At 37.8% G+C, this 14,256-nt stretch overlaps 2 protein-coding genes across 3 annotated transcripts; both read right to left on the bottom strand.

The window, feature by feature from the left end:
• Positions 1-592: 592 nt before the first annotated feature.
• On the bottom strand, positions 593-6,927 carry LOC306883695 (cyclin-A2-like). The gene is made up of 9 exons (XM_079439103.1): positions 6,640-6,927; positions 6,285-6,524; positions 4,976-5,216; positions 4,779-4,885; positions 3,608-3,831; positions 1,599-1,803; positions 1,395-1,508; positions 1,076-1,209; positions 593-1,003 (listed from the first exon to the last, which is right to left on the bottom strand). Exons 2-9 carry the CDS (start codon positions 6,492-6,494, stop codon positions 952-954), a joined length of 1,287 nt encoding a protein of 428 aa, XP_079295229.1. The 5' UTR covers positions 6,495-6,524; positions 6,640-6,927; the 3' UTR covers positions 593-951.
• A 499-nt stretch (positions 6,928-7,426) lies between these two features.
• On the bottom strand, positions 7,427-13,910 carry LOC306883694 (BBSome complex member BBS7-like). Of its 2 annotated transcripts, none has more exons than XM_079439102.1 (19): positions 13,417-13,910; positions 13,172-13,237; positions 12,542-12,618; positions 12,019-12,194; positions 11,695-11,881; positions 11,463-11,535; positions 11,261-11,377; positions 11,058-11,188; positions 10,839-10,923; positions 10,631-10,733; positions 10,320-10,512; positions 9,423-9,497; positions 9,265-9,330; positions 9,015-9,154; positions 8,769-8,933; positions 8,557-8,666; positions 8,196-8,299; positions 7,988-8,111; positions 7,427-7,809 (listed from the first exon to the last, which is right to left on the bottom strand). In XM_079439102.1, the coding sequence occupies exons 3-19, from the start codon at positions 12,551-12,553 to the stop codon at positions 7,676-7,678; spliced, it is 1,995 nt and encodes a 664-aa protein (XP_079295228.1). In that variant the 5' UTR covers positions 12,554-12,618; positions 13,172-13,237; positions 13,417-13,910; the 3' UTR covers positions 7,427-7,675. The 2 variants fall into 2 exon arrangements, with proteins under 2 accessions (XP_079295228.1, XP_079295227.1); XM_079439101.1 differs by having other exon boundaries at positions 12,556-12,618; positions 13,417-13,907.
• Positions 13,911-14,256: the final 346 nt, after the last annotated feature.

Here is a 14,256-nt window from a genome sequence, read left to right as displayed (position 1 = left end):
TTAAACCAGTGTAAACAGAAGAGTATTCTGAGAGAGAAGAAAGGGAATGCCAAGCTCTTACCTTTGGTTTCTGAGAACTTATTTACTTCTCACGTTATAACTTCTATTAATTCTCCACTGAATTATGTGATCTGGAGTGTTTTCTCCCACGTGTCAGAGGACATTTACTGTTAGATCTTCTGTATTAAAAGTCGAGTGAAACATTTTTCTACACCATATGAAAGCAAATAGACATGATTATGACACTATTTTCTGTATGCGTATGGTACGCAGCTCATGGTATTTTTTATAATGCTTTTGACTATATAAGCTGTGCGGCTTTATTAAACAAAGAATGCGTGTCTGCCTATTATAGAATCAAAAATCATAAGTTATTACAAGCACTATGATGGTTTAAACAAAAACACATACATGTTCAAATGTGGCTCGATGCTTATTGTGCTTTTAGATTTCAAGATGTTGTCTTGTAGACATTATAGATAGTTTGTGTTTCTGGCGTAGAACCAAACTTTAGCTATATTAATTTAAATGCTATATATTGAGCAGTAGACAATGCCAAAGCCAAACATGATTAATAGAAACAAGACAAAAAGCACATTAAAGGCCAGCAGCACTTTTATTAAGATGTGAAAGGGAGGGTCACTTCAACAAAAAAAAAAAAAAAAAAAAGATAAAGTGCAATGCTGGGAGTCTCAAAAATAGAATACAAACACTGAAATATTAAAACGCTTGATTACCTAATGTACAAATAACTGGTTGAAATCAAGCATTATATAAAAAAAGCACAATCCTTAAGGACTGCAAATAAAAATGTACATATCACTAAGATATCACCATTGCCCTTAAATTGAGGCTATGGCTTCAGTTATTGGAGTTATGGAAATAAAGCATCAAAAAGTGTGCACAATTCCCACAGAGATATGGAACCAATGAACAATGTTGATGAGCTGGTTAGTTCAGCATCAGCTTCTCTGGAGGCTCAATGAGAGAGACTTCATGGTACCTGGAGGGAGCGAGAAGAAAACATTAGCCATTGCCAACAGAGCTATTGAATGTGTAGAGCAAGCAAACTTACTTGGAGCCCTTGTATTTCTCCCTAACAGCCTGCTGTGTGTGCTGAGCAGCACCGAGGTAAGTCTGATGTAGATCCTGAATGCACGGCATAATATCCTCCAAAGTGTAGCCAGTAATCTCAACAAGTGCCTTCGACTGCAAGAGACCGAGTTATGAGGAAAAACCATGACCCACATGCACATTAACATACATGGGACCAATTTGATACTGAAAACACGGACTGATCAACCAGCAGGGAGCCAAGGGCTCTTCTACCTAGCATAATGTTTACACAACGGTCAACATCCTAGTTTTTGCCCAAGTTAATTGTGCAGACTTACCCATGATCCATCTGCAATTGTGTGATTGGCCAAAATGAAAGCTGCAGCAGCAGTTTGAGATGGGAGGTACTTCAGGAAGGAGTCACAATCTATCAAGCTCAGCTCACCAAGAAACTGAAGGAAAATTAAGTTTAAAAACCGTTTCATGCTATAAAAGGGAAACACCACACAATGCATCTACTGAACTGCAGGAAACAGTCTCACCATTGACAAGCTTTCCACTTTGCTGCTCACAGGTTGGTGCAAGAAATACTGGGTGAGGAACTGATTGACTGTTGGAGCAGCAAGATCAAACGACAGAACTGTTAGCACCAGATGCTCCATCCTCAACACTTGTTTTTTTGTGTAGGTGTCGTCAGTGATGTATACAAATTCTGCCACCTCTGGGGGGTAGATCTCCTCAAACTTCCTACAGTCAAACAGAGAAGTGAGAGCATGGAGCAACAGGGGGTTGTGCAGTCTACACTGCAAGCGTAAGCAGGGCGTACGCAGCACGCAAGCAGGACGGAAGCAGAGCAGAAGCAGCGCGTATCCATTTTGCATTCACACCGGCAGCGTTTGCAGTGCGCACCTGAACCGCGGATTTTGTACAGATTTCTCAATAATGGGTAATAAGTTAGCTTTGTTTTATTTCTATTTAAAATACATTACAGAGGGAAAACGTGTCAAGAAGCTTATTTTTTTAATAAATTACGAAATATAAGTTTTCAACTTTCTTTTATGCTTTGTTTGCGTGTAGTGAGAGTTGTTGACAGAAGGAAGGATCGCGCTATACATGTTGTTAAGAAGACTACGAAAAAGGATGAGACGCAGACTTTGGGTACTCTATGCAGTTTACACACAATATAAGATGAAGGAAGAATAGCCTACCTTCCTCCTCAACTTGAAACATTAATTGTATACGTATATCTCATATTTCTTATGTGCGATTGTGTAAAAGTATCCATTTTTAAATAAATGTTTTATTTCATCAGTGTTGTTTCATTACTGATTGTAATACTTCAGAAACTGTACTGATTGGATTTGCATGGCTGAGGCCAACACAATGCTTTATCCTGAACATTACATTGTAGTATTGACAGTGCTTTTGAGGTTGTCATTAACCTTGCACAGTAATTGCTTTTACATATTTTATATGTGTAGAATAATTTAAATGCTAATATTTTGATATATGAATTATGGTATAAATTACCCATTTCATTACAAAAAAAAAAAAAAACATTACTAAGAAAATCATTTGTAGTTTTTATCTATCTTATAGACAGAAAATTTACATATATTACCCATCAAAAACATAGAAAATCCAAAAAATGTCTAATAAGTAACCTTAAACTTAATAGACGCGTTTTTTAACTAGCTATCAATTTATCGAGAATTAAGTCTGAAATAGACATACAGTAGTCTACAGCGTAGAGGTATGTAACGTGTGACCTTATTCGGTCTATTGTATTTAGTTAATTAGCTATTAATTTGTTCGTACGTGGGCATGCTAAAAATTGAAAACAAAAAAAGTAAGAAAGGTTATTACTTTCTGCACCGAGTGCTGATGCAACATCCTCCCATGCTTTTTCCTTCGCCTGCAAGTCTTTATGTAGTAAATTATGAGGATCATAAATAACTGTATGCTTCTCAACCTCCACGATTAGACGAGTGTCGTCCATGATTGTCTTTGCATTAGCACTAGTACCGTCATCATGTCAACATGACACCTGTTCTCACCATATAGTTATAACACATATAGGCTAACATAATTAATACAATTAACCAGTGACTTAAGCTGAAGTAACAGTATAAATTTAAACTAATTTTAGTGATTAGAGCAAAAACTTTATTTTATTTAGTTTTTTGTAATATAGGCCTATAGTATTATTATTATTTTTACTGAAGTTTATACTCTATTTACAATATAGTAGATGTCATTAATTTACATTCTGGGGAACAAGTTCACTTTTTCGTGTGTATTTTGTCCATAATCAATGCTTTGTCACTTTAATTGAGCGTAAGCAGCACAGCAAAAATAGACTCGGCGCCGAAACGATCGCGGCACTGCTGCTCCTGCTACGCGCTGCCGCGCCGCCCCTGCGTGCTGTGTGAACGCTCTCATCCGTTAACATGGGCGCCGAAAAAAAATACGCGCTGCTTACGCCCTGCTTACGCTTGCAGTGTGAAACCGGCATGAAACCGGCGTCAGGCTTTAAGGCAAAGATACTTACGAAGCCAAAAGCATAGCAGCTGTGCCGACCAGCTGTAGTTTTCCTCTCAGGACAGACATGGAAGACAAAAAGCGATCGATGTAGTTTACGGCCAGGTAGAGGGTCTCATTCTGGAGCTTGTACTCCTCTCCCACCTCCACTAACCAGTCCACCAGAATGGCACGCATGCTGTTTGTGATGTCAGGCTGTTTCTTCATGTAACCTGCTTTTGGTTTTGACTTGACCTGCATGGAATTTTTTTTTTTTTTTTTTTTTTTTATTTAAAGGTAAACATTGAGTCAATCAGTAGAGAACATGCGTCATTAAAAGGGGAGCTTAAAGGGTTACTCCATCCCAAAATGAAAATGGTCATTAATCACTTACCCCCATGTCGTTCCAAACCTGTAAAAGCTTTGTTCGTTTTCAGAACACAATTTAAGATATTTTGTTTGAGAACCGGGAGGCTTGTGACTGTTAATTGTTTGGCAGTCAATGGGACAGTCAAGTCCCAGGAAAGAAAGGCAGACAAATACACCCATCTTCCATCAGTGGTTCAACCATAATCTTACAAAAAGTTCTCGTAGCTTTGTACGCAAAGAAAACAATAACTTTATTCAACAATTTGCCTCCTCTGCGTCAGCGTAGCACCATTTTGGAGAAAATCCACTGGACGCACACAGCGTATGCTGTTCTGTGTCAGCTGTGCCACAAGGATACACCATTTTCGTTCAAAAAAAAAAAAAAAAAAAAAAAAAAAAAAAAAAAAAGCATAAGTGTAGAAAATGTATCCGTGTGGCACGGCTGACAGAACAGCATACGCTGTGTGCATCAGTGGATACTCTCCAACATGGCGCTACGCTGATGCGGAGGCGGCGAATTGTTGAATAAAGTCGTTATTTTTGTTCTCGTAGCATCGTAAAATTATGGTTGAACCACTGATGAAAGATGGACATATTTGACGATGTCTTTCATACTTTCCTAGGCCTTGACAGTGTTAGTTACTTGGCAGTCAATGGGACAGTCTCAAGCCTCCTGGTTTTCATCCAAAATATCTTAAATTGTGTTTCGAAGACAAAGCTTTTACAGGTTTGGAACGACATGGGAGTAAGTGATTAATGACCATTTTCATTCTGGGGTGGAGTAAGCCTTTAAAAATTGACACACGCAACACATTTAACTTCCATATCCTCACCTCCATTTCCCGCAAGTGTGTGTGTATTTCTGTTGCGTAATCTGAGACTTCTTTGACGCTTGTGGGCCTTTCCTCACCATCAACTATTGACATTTCCATAGGAGAATCTATGTATTGAGAATTATACATGTTATATTTCAGGTTTCTATAACGAGCAACAAGACAGGATAGGCATTGCATTTAACTTAGTTTCTTACCAAAACTGGCCTCCATTGGCAGATCGATAGTGGCGAGGGGCTGCCTTAGGAGGATCACAGTGGGATTTAGTGTAAGAGAGGTGCAATCCACGCTTGCTCTTTGGGCAGACAGTTTCTTAGAGCATGCACCATCAGGCTCATCCACATGGATCTGAAAAGCAGGTGGCCTTGTGGTGGGCTTCTCTCCAAAGCTTTTGCCATGTTCTTCAGATTTACATGCAATTATTTGGGGCCCAGAGACCTGAAAACAGAAAACTGGATTAGAGTGCTGGTAAAAACAGTCCTATACACTATATGGGTGATTATAGGCCCTTTTTGCAGTAGCTTCGTTTGGCAGATCAATTTCAATTTTGAGTGGTCAGAAATATTGGTTGTTTTTCTTGAAATTGTGACCATTTTCAGCTCATGACGACATGCGCAAAGTATCAACACCATGATTTGGAATGTGCACATTAGGATGTTTGTGTGTTAGTTTGACACTTCGATTTTTGGTTTCTCAACTATACTCTGAGGGTAGCTACATTTATGCCTTTATCTGAAGAAACTTACTGCATTAAGTTCATTCCACGCATGTTAGTGTCACTGGGAATTTAACCCACAATCTTGCTGTTGTGTCACAAGAACTGTTTGAACTTGAGGAAATCACAAGTATTCTTTAACATGTTTGCTTGAAAATAATTTAAAAAGTTGAAATACTAAAATTCAATTGTTAAAAAAAACAAACAACAACACTGTAGCTGCTACCCAGATTGTGAACAAAAGTACTACACTTTTTGGGATATGCACCTGTTGCAGTAATAAAAGGCCAGGTGGAAATGTAATAAAACTAAATATGAATTCACATGTGGAAACACAGCAGCAGTCTAACATCTTTTGTGGCACACAGAATGTGTATAAATCAAACATCTGGAAAAGTAGGGACCACAATAGTTAGTCTAATTTTGGTTAGCAGCGAATGGGTTTGTAAAATGGCGGTCTGCGCATTGGGAGGGAATGAGCTGCTGGCATTTAACGCTGCATTTTATTTTAACCTGTGGCGCCATTAGATTAATGCAGTTTGACCCAAAAGGAAGTCAAAAGGGAAGGAGATTTGAGTTTTCGTGATTCAAACGGACAACAATGGATGCGACCACTTTAACCGGTTCAACTAAACGTTCAGTTCATCGATTCAATGTTATGAAACTAGCACTTGTTAAAAGCAAAACACACTGATCATTGAACTAAATACTTCTACATGCTACACCGAAGCTGATGAAATGGCTCTATAACACAAGCACACTTCAGGCTCATGTGCCATGCGTGATCTGACCTGTTTAGCGCCGCGCAGGACGGGCTGTCGGCGCGGGTTGTTCTCCAGGGCGCCCAGCACAGTCCGGCTGCCTGGTTTAGGGTTGACATTTTCCCGATTTTCAGTTCTGTTCTTTGCGGCGCGTAGTCGTGAAAGCATGTTTTCTTGATTGTGAATATCTGCTCCCGAATCTTGAGCCGCGCTTCCGTGTGTTTGACCGACAGACGACATCCTTCCAGCAGCAGATCAACTCAAGTCGCCCTGCAAGACGGAGCGTTGGTTGAAAGCATTTAAACACCAGCTTTTGATGTGGTTTAAGACGTCTGATAAAACAACACACGTGAATAACGAATAAAGCATGGGTAAGCGGACTAACCAGGGGAACTGGAAGAAGTGAGCTGTTGAAATCCGGACAAAAACACAATATAAACAGTCGCCAGCGGAGTTTTACAAAACCCAGATTCGAAAATAAATCATGCAACAGTCCTATTCTACAGAAACCGTGCCATGCCGGTGGGCAAAACCCCTCAACGCCACGGAAAGCTCACAGAAGATGCTTCTATGAAGTCAAACGGCGCCTTGTTGCTTTTTTTTCCTTCTTTTTTTTTTTTTGCAGCTGCTTGGTTTGATATTGTGGCTGACTCAGTTCAAATAGCCCGCGACTACTGAACGGGCCAATCAGAATGCAGCACACCCATACGTCAATGATTATACGGAAGCCTGGGAAGTACAAATGCGATTCTGCTTTTATTAAGCGAGCCGTTAAGAGTTACTTTCATTGGCTCAAAGGAATTTTGAAATTGTTCGTGCTCAATGTAAAATTTAAGTTCACGCTGGCACGTATACATTATATACAAACTCAATAATTACAAGTATATAAATATACGGGGTAAATCTTACATGTGGGGAACTGTTCTGTCCAGGCAGTACTTAAAGAAAAAAGACCAAAATAATTTTCAATATGAATCATTTCCACGTATTTTGGTATTTATGTGCACAATTTCTTAGCAAGTAATCACTATTAATAGCAAATAATTTATCATACTACTGACAGAAAAATCACACCACACCATTTGAGTTGTTTCTTAAAATAAAAAAATAAAAAGTTTCAAAATGTTTAATTGAAAGTTTATGTCCTGACTGAAAGACAAACAAAACAGACAAACTTTTCATGAAAATGTTTATTTCTGTAGAAATGCAACTAAACAATGGATGAAAGTTCTAAAAATATATAAAACTGCAGTCATTTATGGTTTTATGTTTATTACATTGAACATTTTCATTTGAATCTGTAATGGTACAAACAGCTCCTATAGAATACCAAATGTTTATTGAAAAAACAACCCCAAAACAAATAAAATAAAACAATTCATAAAATACATTCCTAAAAAGTGCTTTAATTTTACATTCCATTAGGCTTCACTGAAAAATTCCATCAATGAATCAAGTTCGTAGTTGTTCAAAATTGCAAGTAGCTGTGAAACTTTTGTTTTGACATTTTGTCCTTTAAATTTGAACTTGTCAATGAACAGATCAGTGATCATACCTGCAAGAAAACAAAATGGTTTGTTTACTCAAAATTCTTTTGAAAAGACTTCATATGAATATACAGGGGTTGTGTGTAAAAATATTAATCTTATAGAAATCTGCAATACATGTAAATAATTTAACAAAATATGAAAAATATATTGTAAAATCTCCCTTGGTCATCTGGATTCACTCACCATACAATCTTTCTAAGTGAGCTGGTTGTTTCTTATATTTTTCTAAGAGCAGGGCAGATTCATCCAGTATACTGCGATACTCTGGAATCAGAAAATCTGCATTTCCCTCATGCACCTGCAGCTCCTGTATGCAATACATAAACACACACACACACTCAGCAGACCTGTTTTTTAGTAGGGTTTTTAAAAGTCTTTTTTTATGTTTTACCTTTAAAGCATCAATAAGCTGAACTTTTCTGGCCAAAATCAACTGATACTCTAGCTTGGGATGAATCATTCGAAGAGTATGGCTCACAGAGTCCTCATTCACCTCTGAAACCAACATAACAACAAACGCATATTAATCATACTTGATGCATGAAGAATTGAGATCACTTTAATCTGGTATTAACATCCGTCTCAGGTGAACCAATCACAAGTGGTCAGCCAAGACAGATTGCCATTTACAGCTAGTATCCTTATGCAACCCAAATGTATCTCCACTGACCACTTGTGACTGGATTAACCAAGCGAAGAATCTAATTTAATAGACCACATAAATCAGTTGAAAGATCAGTTTGTGAATTTACCATAAGATATATTCAGATTGATTTTTCGCTTAGTGGCCTCTTTGGACAAAACATCCTTCAGTATGGATATGGTAGAAATGTTGTCTGATTTGAAGTTTGCCTCACCTTTACTGGAACACAGTGAAAAATGATAAAGATCGATTACAACGCTTCCTCTAATAATGCAATCATCTAGTAGTGGTATATTTGGATACTGAATAGTTAGGCCTTACCAATAGGTGGCTTCTAGCTGTGTGCCCAAGAAAGTGTTCTGAAAGTAGAATGTGATGCTGTCTCCTGCTGGGGTTTTCTCTGGGACTTCAGGCAGACAGAACACAACCCAGGAATGGATCTCTGCAAAACTGAACTGTCCTGTCAGTCTCAACATGTTCATCGGCCTAGTAATGAAGAGAGAATGTTTAGCTGGTAGAATAAATGTATGATAAGAATTCATAAGCATTGCATGTCTCTAAGCTCACCGCTCCTGATCGATTGCGTGTGTCCTTTGGTGGAGGGAAAGCGGTTTGATCTGGTATTGTCGAACCTGGCAGGTTTTGGGCTGAAGCCTTGGCATCACGTAAGCCTGAAGGGTGCCATACTGACCCTCTATAGACCTCACCTTAGAGAAAAATCAGGACAACTGCTCAAATATTGCCTACCTTGCAATTTAAAGAAAATGCAATGTATGTTATTACACTAAAAATAATCCAGACACAAAGTAGTAGACACCTTCAGTTCCAGCCTAGTGGTATTTGCTTGGCACCTGTAGGTGGCGAGGAGGAAGTTCCCATTTGACTGTGGGGTTAGATGAACAAACAAAGACAGTTTTGCAAACATGTGATGTGGTCATTAAGTAAGCTTAATGATGTGGCACACAGGTGTATTACCTCTGAATCACATTCACTGAAGCTGACCACTGCTGAGTTCTTATCAACATCCAACAGGTCAATGGGAACATCACTCTGTCAGAAACATATGAAGGCAAATGTAAGGAAACTTCAGTCTTACAATGCTGAAATTACAACACATGTAAAAATGATGCTGAATTAGCAAAGATCAGAAGAACTTTGATTACAATACATCCTTAATTAAAATGGATAGTTTCAATTCTGAATGTTGATTGGTCACTACATCATTCCAGACATATTAAAATGTATTTTATAAAAGGACCCATAAATTAATGTTGTTATTGTTACAATTCAATCAAGTATTTCTTCTAGTAAACGAATAAAGCACACCTTTAAGTAAATTGTAACATACACTAACACTCAAAATATTTTTTTGAATGAAATTTATACTTTTATTCAGGACGGATGCATTAATCTAATAAAAAGTGAGTTAAAACTGTTTTTACATTGTTACAAATTTGGGGAAAAAATGCAGTTCTTTTGAACTTTCCAATCATTACAGAATCCTTAAAAATGTGTCATAGTTTCCACAAAAATATTAAGGAGAACAGCTGTTTTCAAGGTTGGTATTATTAAGAAATACTTATTGAGCACAAAATCAGCATATTAGAATGATTTCTGAAGGATCGTGTGACACTGAAGACTGGAATAATGGCTGCTGAAAATTCACTTTTGCCAACAGAAAACAGCGATTTTAAAATTGTAGGTATATAACACAATAATCCTGCCTTTATTGTATTTTTTATTAAACAAATGCAGGCTTGGTGAGCCAAAGAGACTTCTTTCAAAAATGCAAAAAAAAATCTTCCCAACCCCAAACTTTTGAACAGTAGTTTATATAAATAAAAGCAAGATGAATTGGTGTATTTCTCCCACCTGTAGCAGCAAGTTGTCAATGGCGGTCTGCACCTCTAGTGCGAGGCTGTAGCTGGCATCATCCTGGCACAATGTGAATTTGTCATTGATGCTAAAGACTGGCACAGCAGACACAGCCGTGCTGGACTGAGAGCTCTGCTGGAATTTTTCTCTCCCCTGCAACACTTTCACCTGCAACTGCTCTAGCTCTGCCCTGTACAAACACATGCATGACCAAACTGGGCATGTCAGAAGGTGTTTCAAAATCTAGGCCAATTTAGTAAACAGATCTTTGCTGTTTTAGATTCATCATTCAGCTGGATGTGTAGTACCTGAGTGTAGCCACTTTCCCCTGGGTCTCCCGGCTCATCTTGATCTCATCCCCTGGGCCTGCTACCATCTGCTGAGGCTCTGTGGTGAGACCTGACACCCATCCTGGAAACCAGGCACATGACTTCTCAGTCAACACAGGTGAATGATAAACTGTATACTGACATCACCCACACAGTAAAATTCTTTAATCTAGCAGTCACAGCTAACCTGTGTAAGTTGTTGTAAGAACTTCATCATACATTTCCTTTCCAACGCAGCCACCCTGGATCGATGTGACACTCTCAGACAAAACCTTGTAAACATGGAAAGACAATTATCACAAGTGTAGTGTAGTTGTAATGTAATTGAGTCAAGGTTTTACTTAATGGTTCAGTACTTAATGGTTCAGAGACAAAATGAGGGTGTTCCATGATGTGTGACACTCACATTCTCAAAACGCAGTGTTGGCTCATTTGAACTGTCCAACCCATAGACCTCCACAGTCCCATCATCCCTTCCCACCAGGATGTCCTTCACACCATCACCAACAATGTCAAAGGTATCAATACAAAGCACACCTTCAAAAGACCAATACAAATTAGCATGGCTTCAATTTTTTATGTCATAGCCTCTCACTATCTAATTCCTACCTCCTTTTTTCTTCTCATTATCCAGTTCCCAACAAGTAATGGATCCAGATTTTGCAATCTGCACAAGACCTAGTTTCCCATCAGCTGTTCCATAAAGAACTTCCTCACCACCCTTTCCTGAAGATCAAGATTTTATACATCAAATACTCAGACTCAGACAAGCTTTCATACTAAAATTAATTAGCAGATTTTTAGCACATACCACCATCTCTGTTGAGAAGTTCCAGAACAGTTGGAGGTCCGGGAACTTCTACATCATACTGAAGGTCGGAGCCCTGATGGAGCACAAAGTGTAGGATGACTGTGGACTTGAGCATCAAGTATTGGATATGGCCACCAATAATAGATATCATGAGTACCAGTGATTGCTAAAGTAAATGTAACAAATGACAGATAAAGGGAGGCCAATATTACTGGAGGTTGTGTCAGGCTACCTGCAATACTCGAAGTACTCTGTCCTGGCAGGCCAGGATGGGCACAATGCGGCCCACAGTCTCCACAGGTAAACACAGGACATCATTGATCTTGTCTCCTGACAGGTAGTAGTTCTGATCCTTGCAGTCACAGTAATGGTTATAAATGTAACTGGCACACACAAACAGATCTGCCCCTGAAACATGCCTGTGGGAAAATAAGGCACAAACAAAAGTGAAGCATCCAAAAATAACAATCTATTACATGTATTATCAAGTTTGCTAATCATTAGTATAGAAATACACAAAGTCGAAAGAGTCTGAAAAACAAGAAGCAGATCTCACATGGCATTTATGCTCTCTGTTAGGTTGGCTTCAAATGTAAGAAACTGTTTGCCCTTTTTAGTATATCCCCTCACTTCAGAGCCTAAGCTCACAAAGATCTTTTCCTGTGGGGTTCCCAAAGCCCCTCCAAGCTCAAGTCTGGAGATCTTCTGTCCTGGGAGCGATTTGAACACAGGCTGACAAAAAAGACACATTTATTCTCCCAATGAGAACAAAATATTTTTTTGTTTTTTTGGTACTCAAGAAATATTTCTTATAATTATCAATGTTGAAAACAGTTGTGCTGCTTAATATTTTTGTGGATAACGAGATACATTTTTTTCTCAGCATTTTTTGATTAATAGAATGTTTAAAAGAACAGCATTTATTATTTGAAACAGAAATATTTTACAACATCATTAATGTCTTTACTGTCACTTTTAATCAATTTGATGCATCCTTGCTGAATTAAAGTGTTAATTTCTTTCAACATCTTACTGACTCAAACTTTTGAATGCTAGTGTATACTAAGAACAGGAAATACCTTTTGATACATACCACAGCCTCCCCTTTTTTCATTCCAAAACAAGTCACAACACCATCATGATCTGCAACAGCCACCTGAAATGAGAAAATGCCATCAGGTTGCTTATAGACAAATGCTTGTTCCCTGTTCAACTGAGTGGGGGAGAAATGTCAAGCACATGCTCAAATAAATGTCGCATGCTCTTTCACAAGTGGGATCTAATCTCTAGCACCCTTGTTTTACAAAGTAAGCCCCTAAATAGTCTACAGCAGAAACGTCATTAAGCCCTTGAAACTATGGAAAGTATATAAGACTATACATTTCTGTTACAGATACAGTATTAATACCTGATTTCATAGACTTGATAGCAATTTCTAAGATTGACTTTCCTGTTAAAAGCATATTCCTTGTTCAATGCAATTACTTTTAATTTAATTTAACTGTCAGCACTGTGAGGAATGAGTAATATTATTTGTGTTATATGATGTATGGTAGTAATTATTTTCTGTGAACAGATGTTATTAACAAGCTTGATTCACGCTAAACCTGGAATATTCTTTTACCTACATTTCACTGCTGGTTATACTCTGTATAATTGTGTATGTGACAAATAAAAAATCTTGAATCTTAAAAGGGATGAAGATATACCTTTTGAGTTGCTTTTCGCCCCACAGTTGGGAGAAGTTTCATGGTTTTTTGAGATGTCACTCCAACCTGAGAAAACAAAGATGACATGGCCATTAGTAAATTTCCTCTCTGATAATTAATAATATTTAAGATTCCTAAATGTCTCAGCCACAGGCCTTACAAGTGTGCATTTTAAACAACCAAGTGCCCATTTGCCACTGTAAATCACAGAAGTACAAACACATACAGAGATGTTGAGAGCTTACCTGAAGATAATCAACGTGGTTTAAATTCAATTCCATCTCGTTTGTTAGAATAATCACTACACAGATCCTTATGAATTGTCACAGGTTAAATTGACCGTTTACTATTTAGCGTTGATATTTTAAGATGCTCCAGTTACAGTTCTCTGTTATTCATTCCCCAAGATAGTAACTTACTTTAAAAAATAAATATATATTTCGATTTTTTCTGATTTAGATATAACACAGCGGTCCTGGTTAGTCCTCACAGCGACTGGATTATCCTGCGGATTAGTTGGTTAGTGGCTGATTGTGCTGCAGATGAAGTGGCTAACGTTAGCTGTGTCAGTTGGTCCGCTTTACAAGACGATTCACGTCATTCCCTTCGAAGACAAGACAAAAATAATAATCCGGCTAAATACAGCAGCAGCAAAAGTCTTTTTGTTTGCAGCTAACACGTTTCCGCAGCAGCGCCATGTTTGTCAGCCACCCAAACCATCTCTGGTTACCATGGTAACAGCAAACGTAATCAGATTCGTTCAAAACACTGAAAATACTGTATTTTAAATCTATCTATCTATCTATCTATCTATCTATCTATCTATCTATCTATCTATCTATCTATCTATCTATCTATCTATCTATCTATCTATATTTAAGCTTTTAAAAAAGCATCTGAACTGCTTCCCCCCCCATTTTTTAAATAAAAACATTAAATAATTTCCTAACCATTATATAAATGTATACAAAATGTTTTTTTATCATGCTTTTCGTTCTATTTTTCCTGGTGCCGTAATAATGTAAACAATTGTTGAAATAATTGAATATTTAAATTTTATTAAATAATTAAAATTAATTATTAGA

This window comes from Barbus barbus, assembly GCF_936440315.1.
Source record: "Barbus barbus genome assembly, chromosome: 17".
NCBI lineage: Eukaryota > Metazoa > Chordata > Actinopteri > Cypriniformes > Cyprinidae > Barbus > Barbus barbus.
Note: the sequence above shows the minus strand (reverse complement) of the source record. Positions and strands in the feature narration are given on the sequence as shown.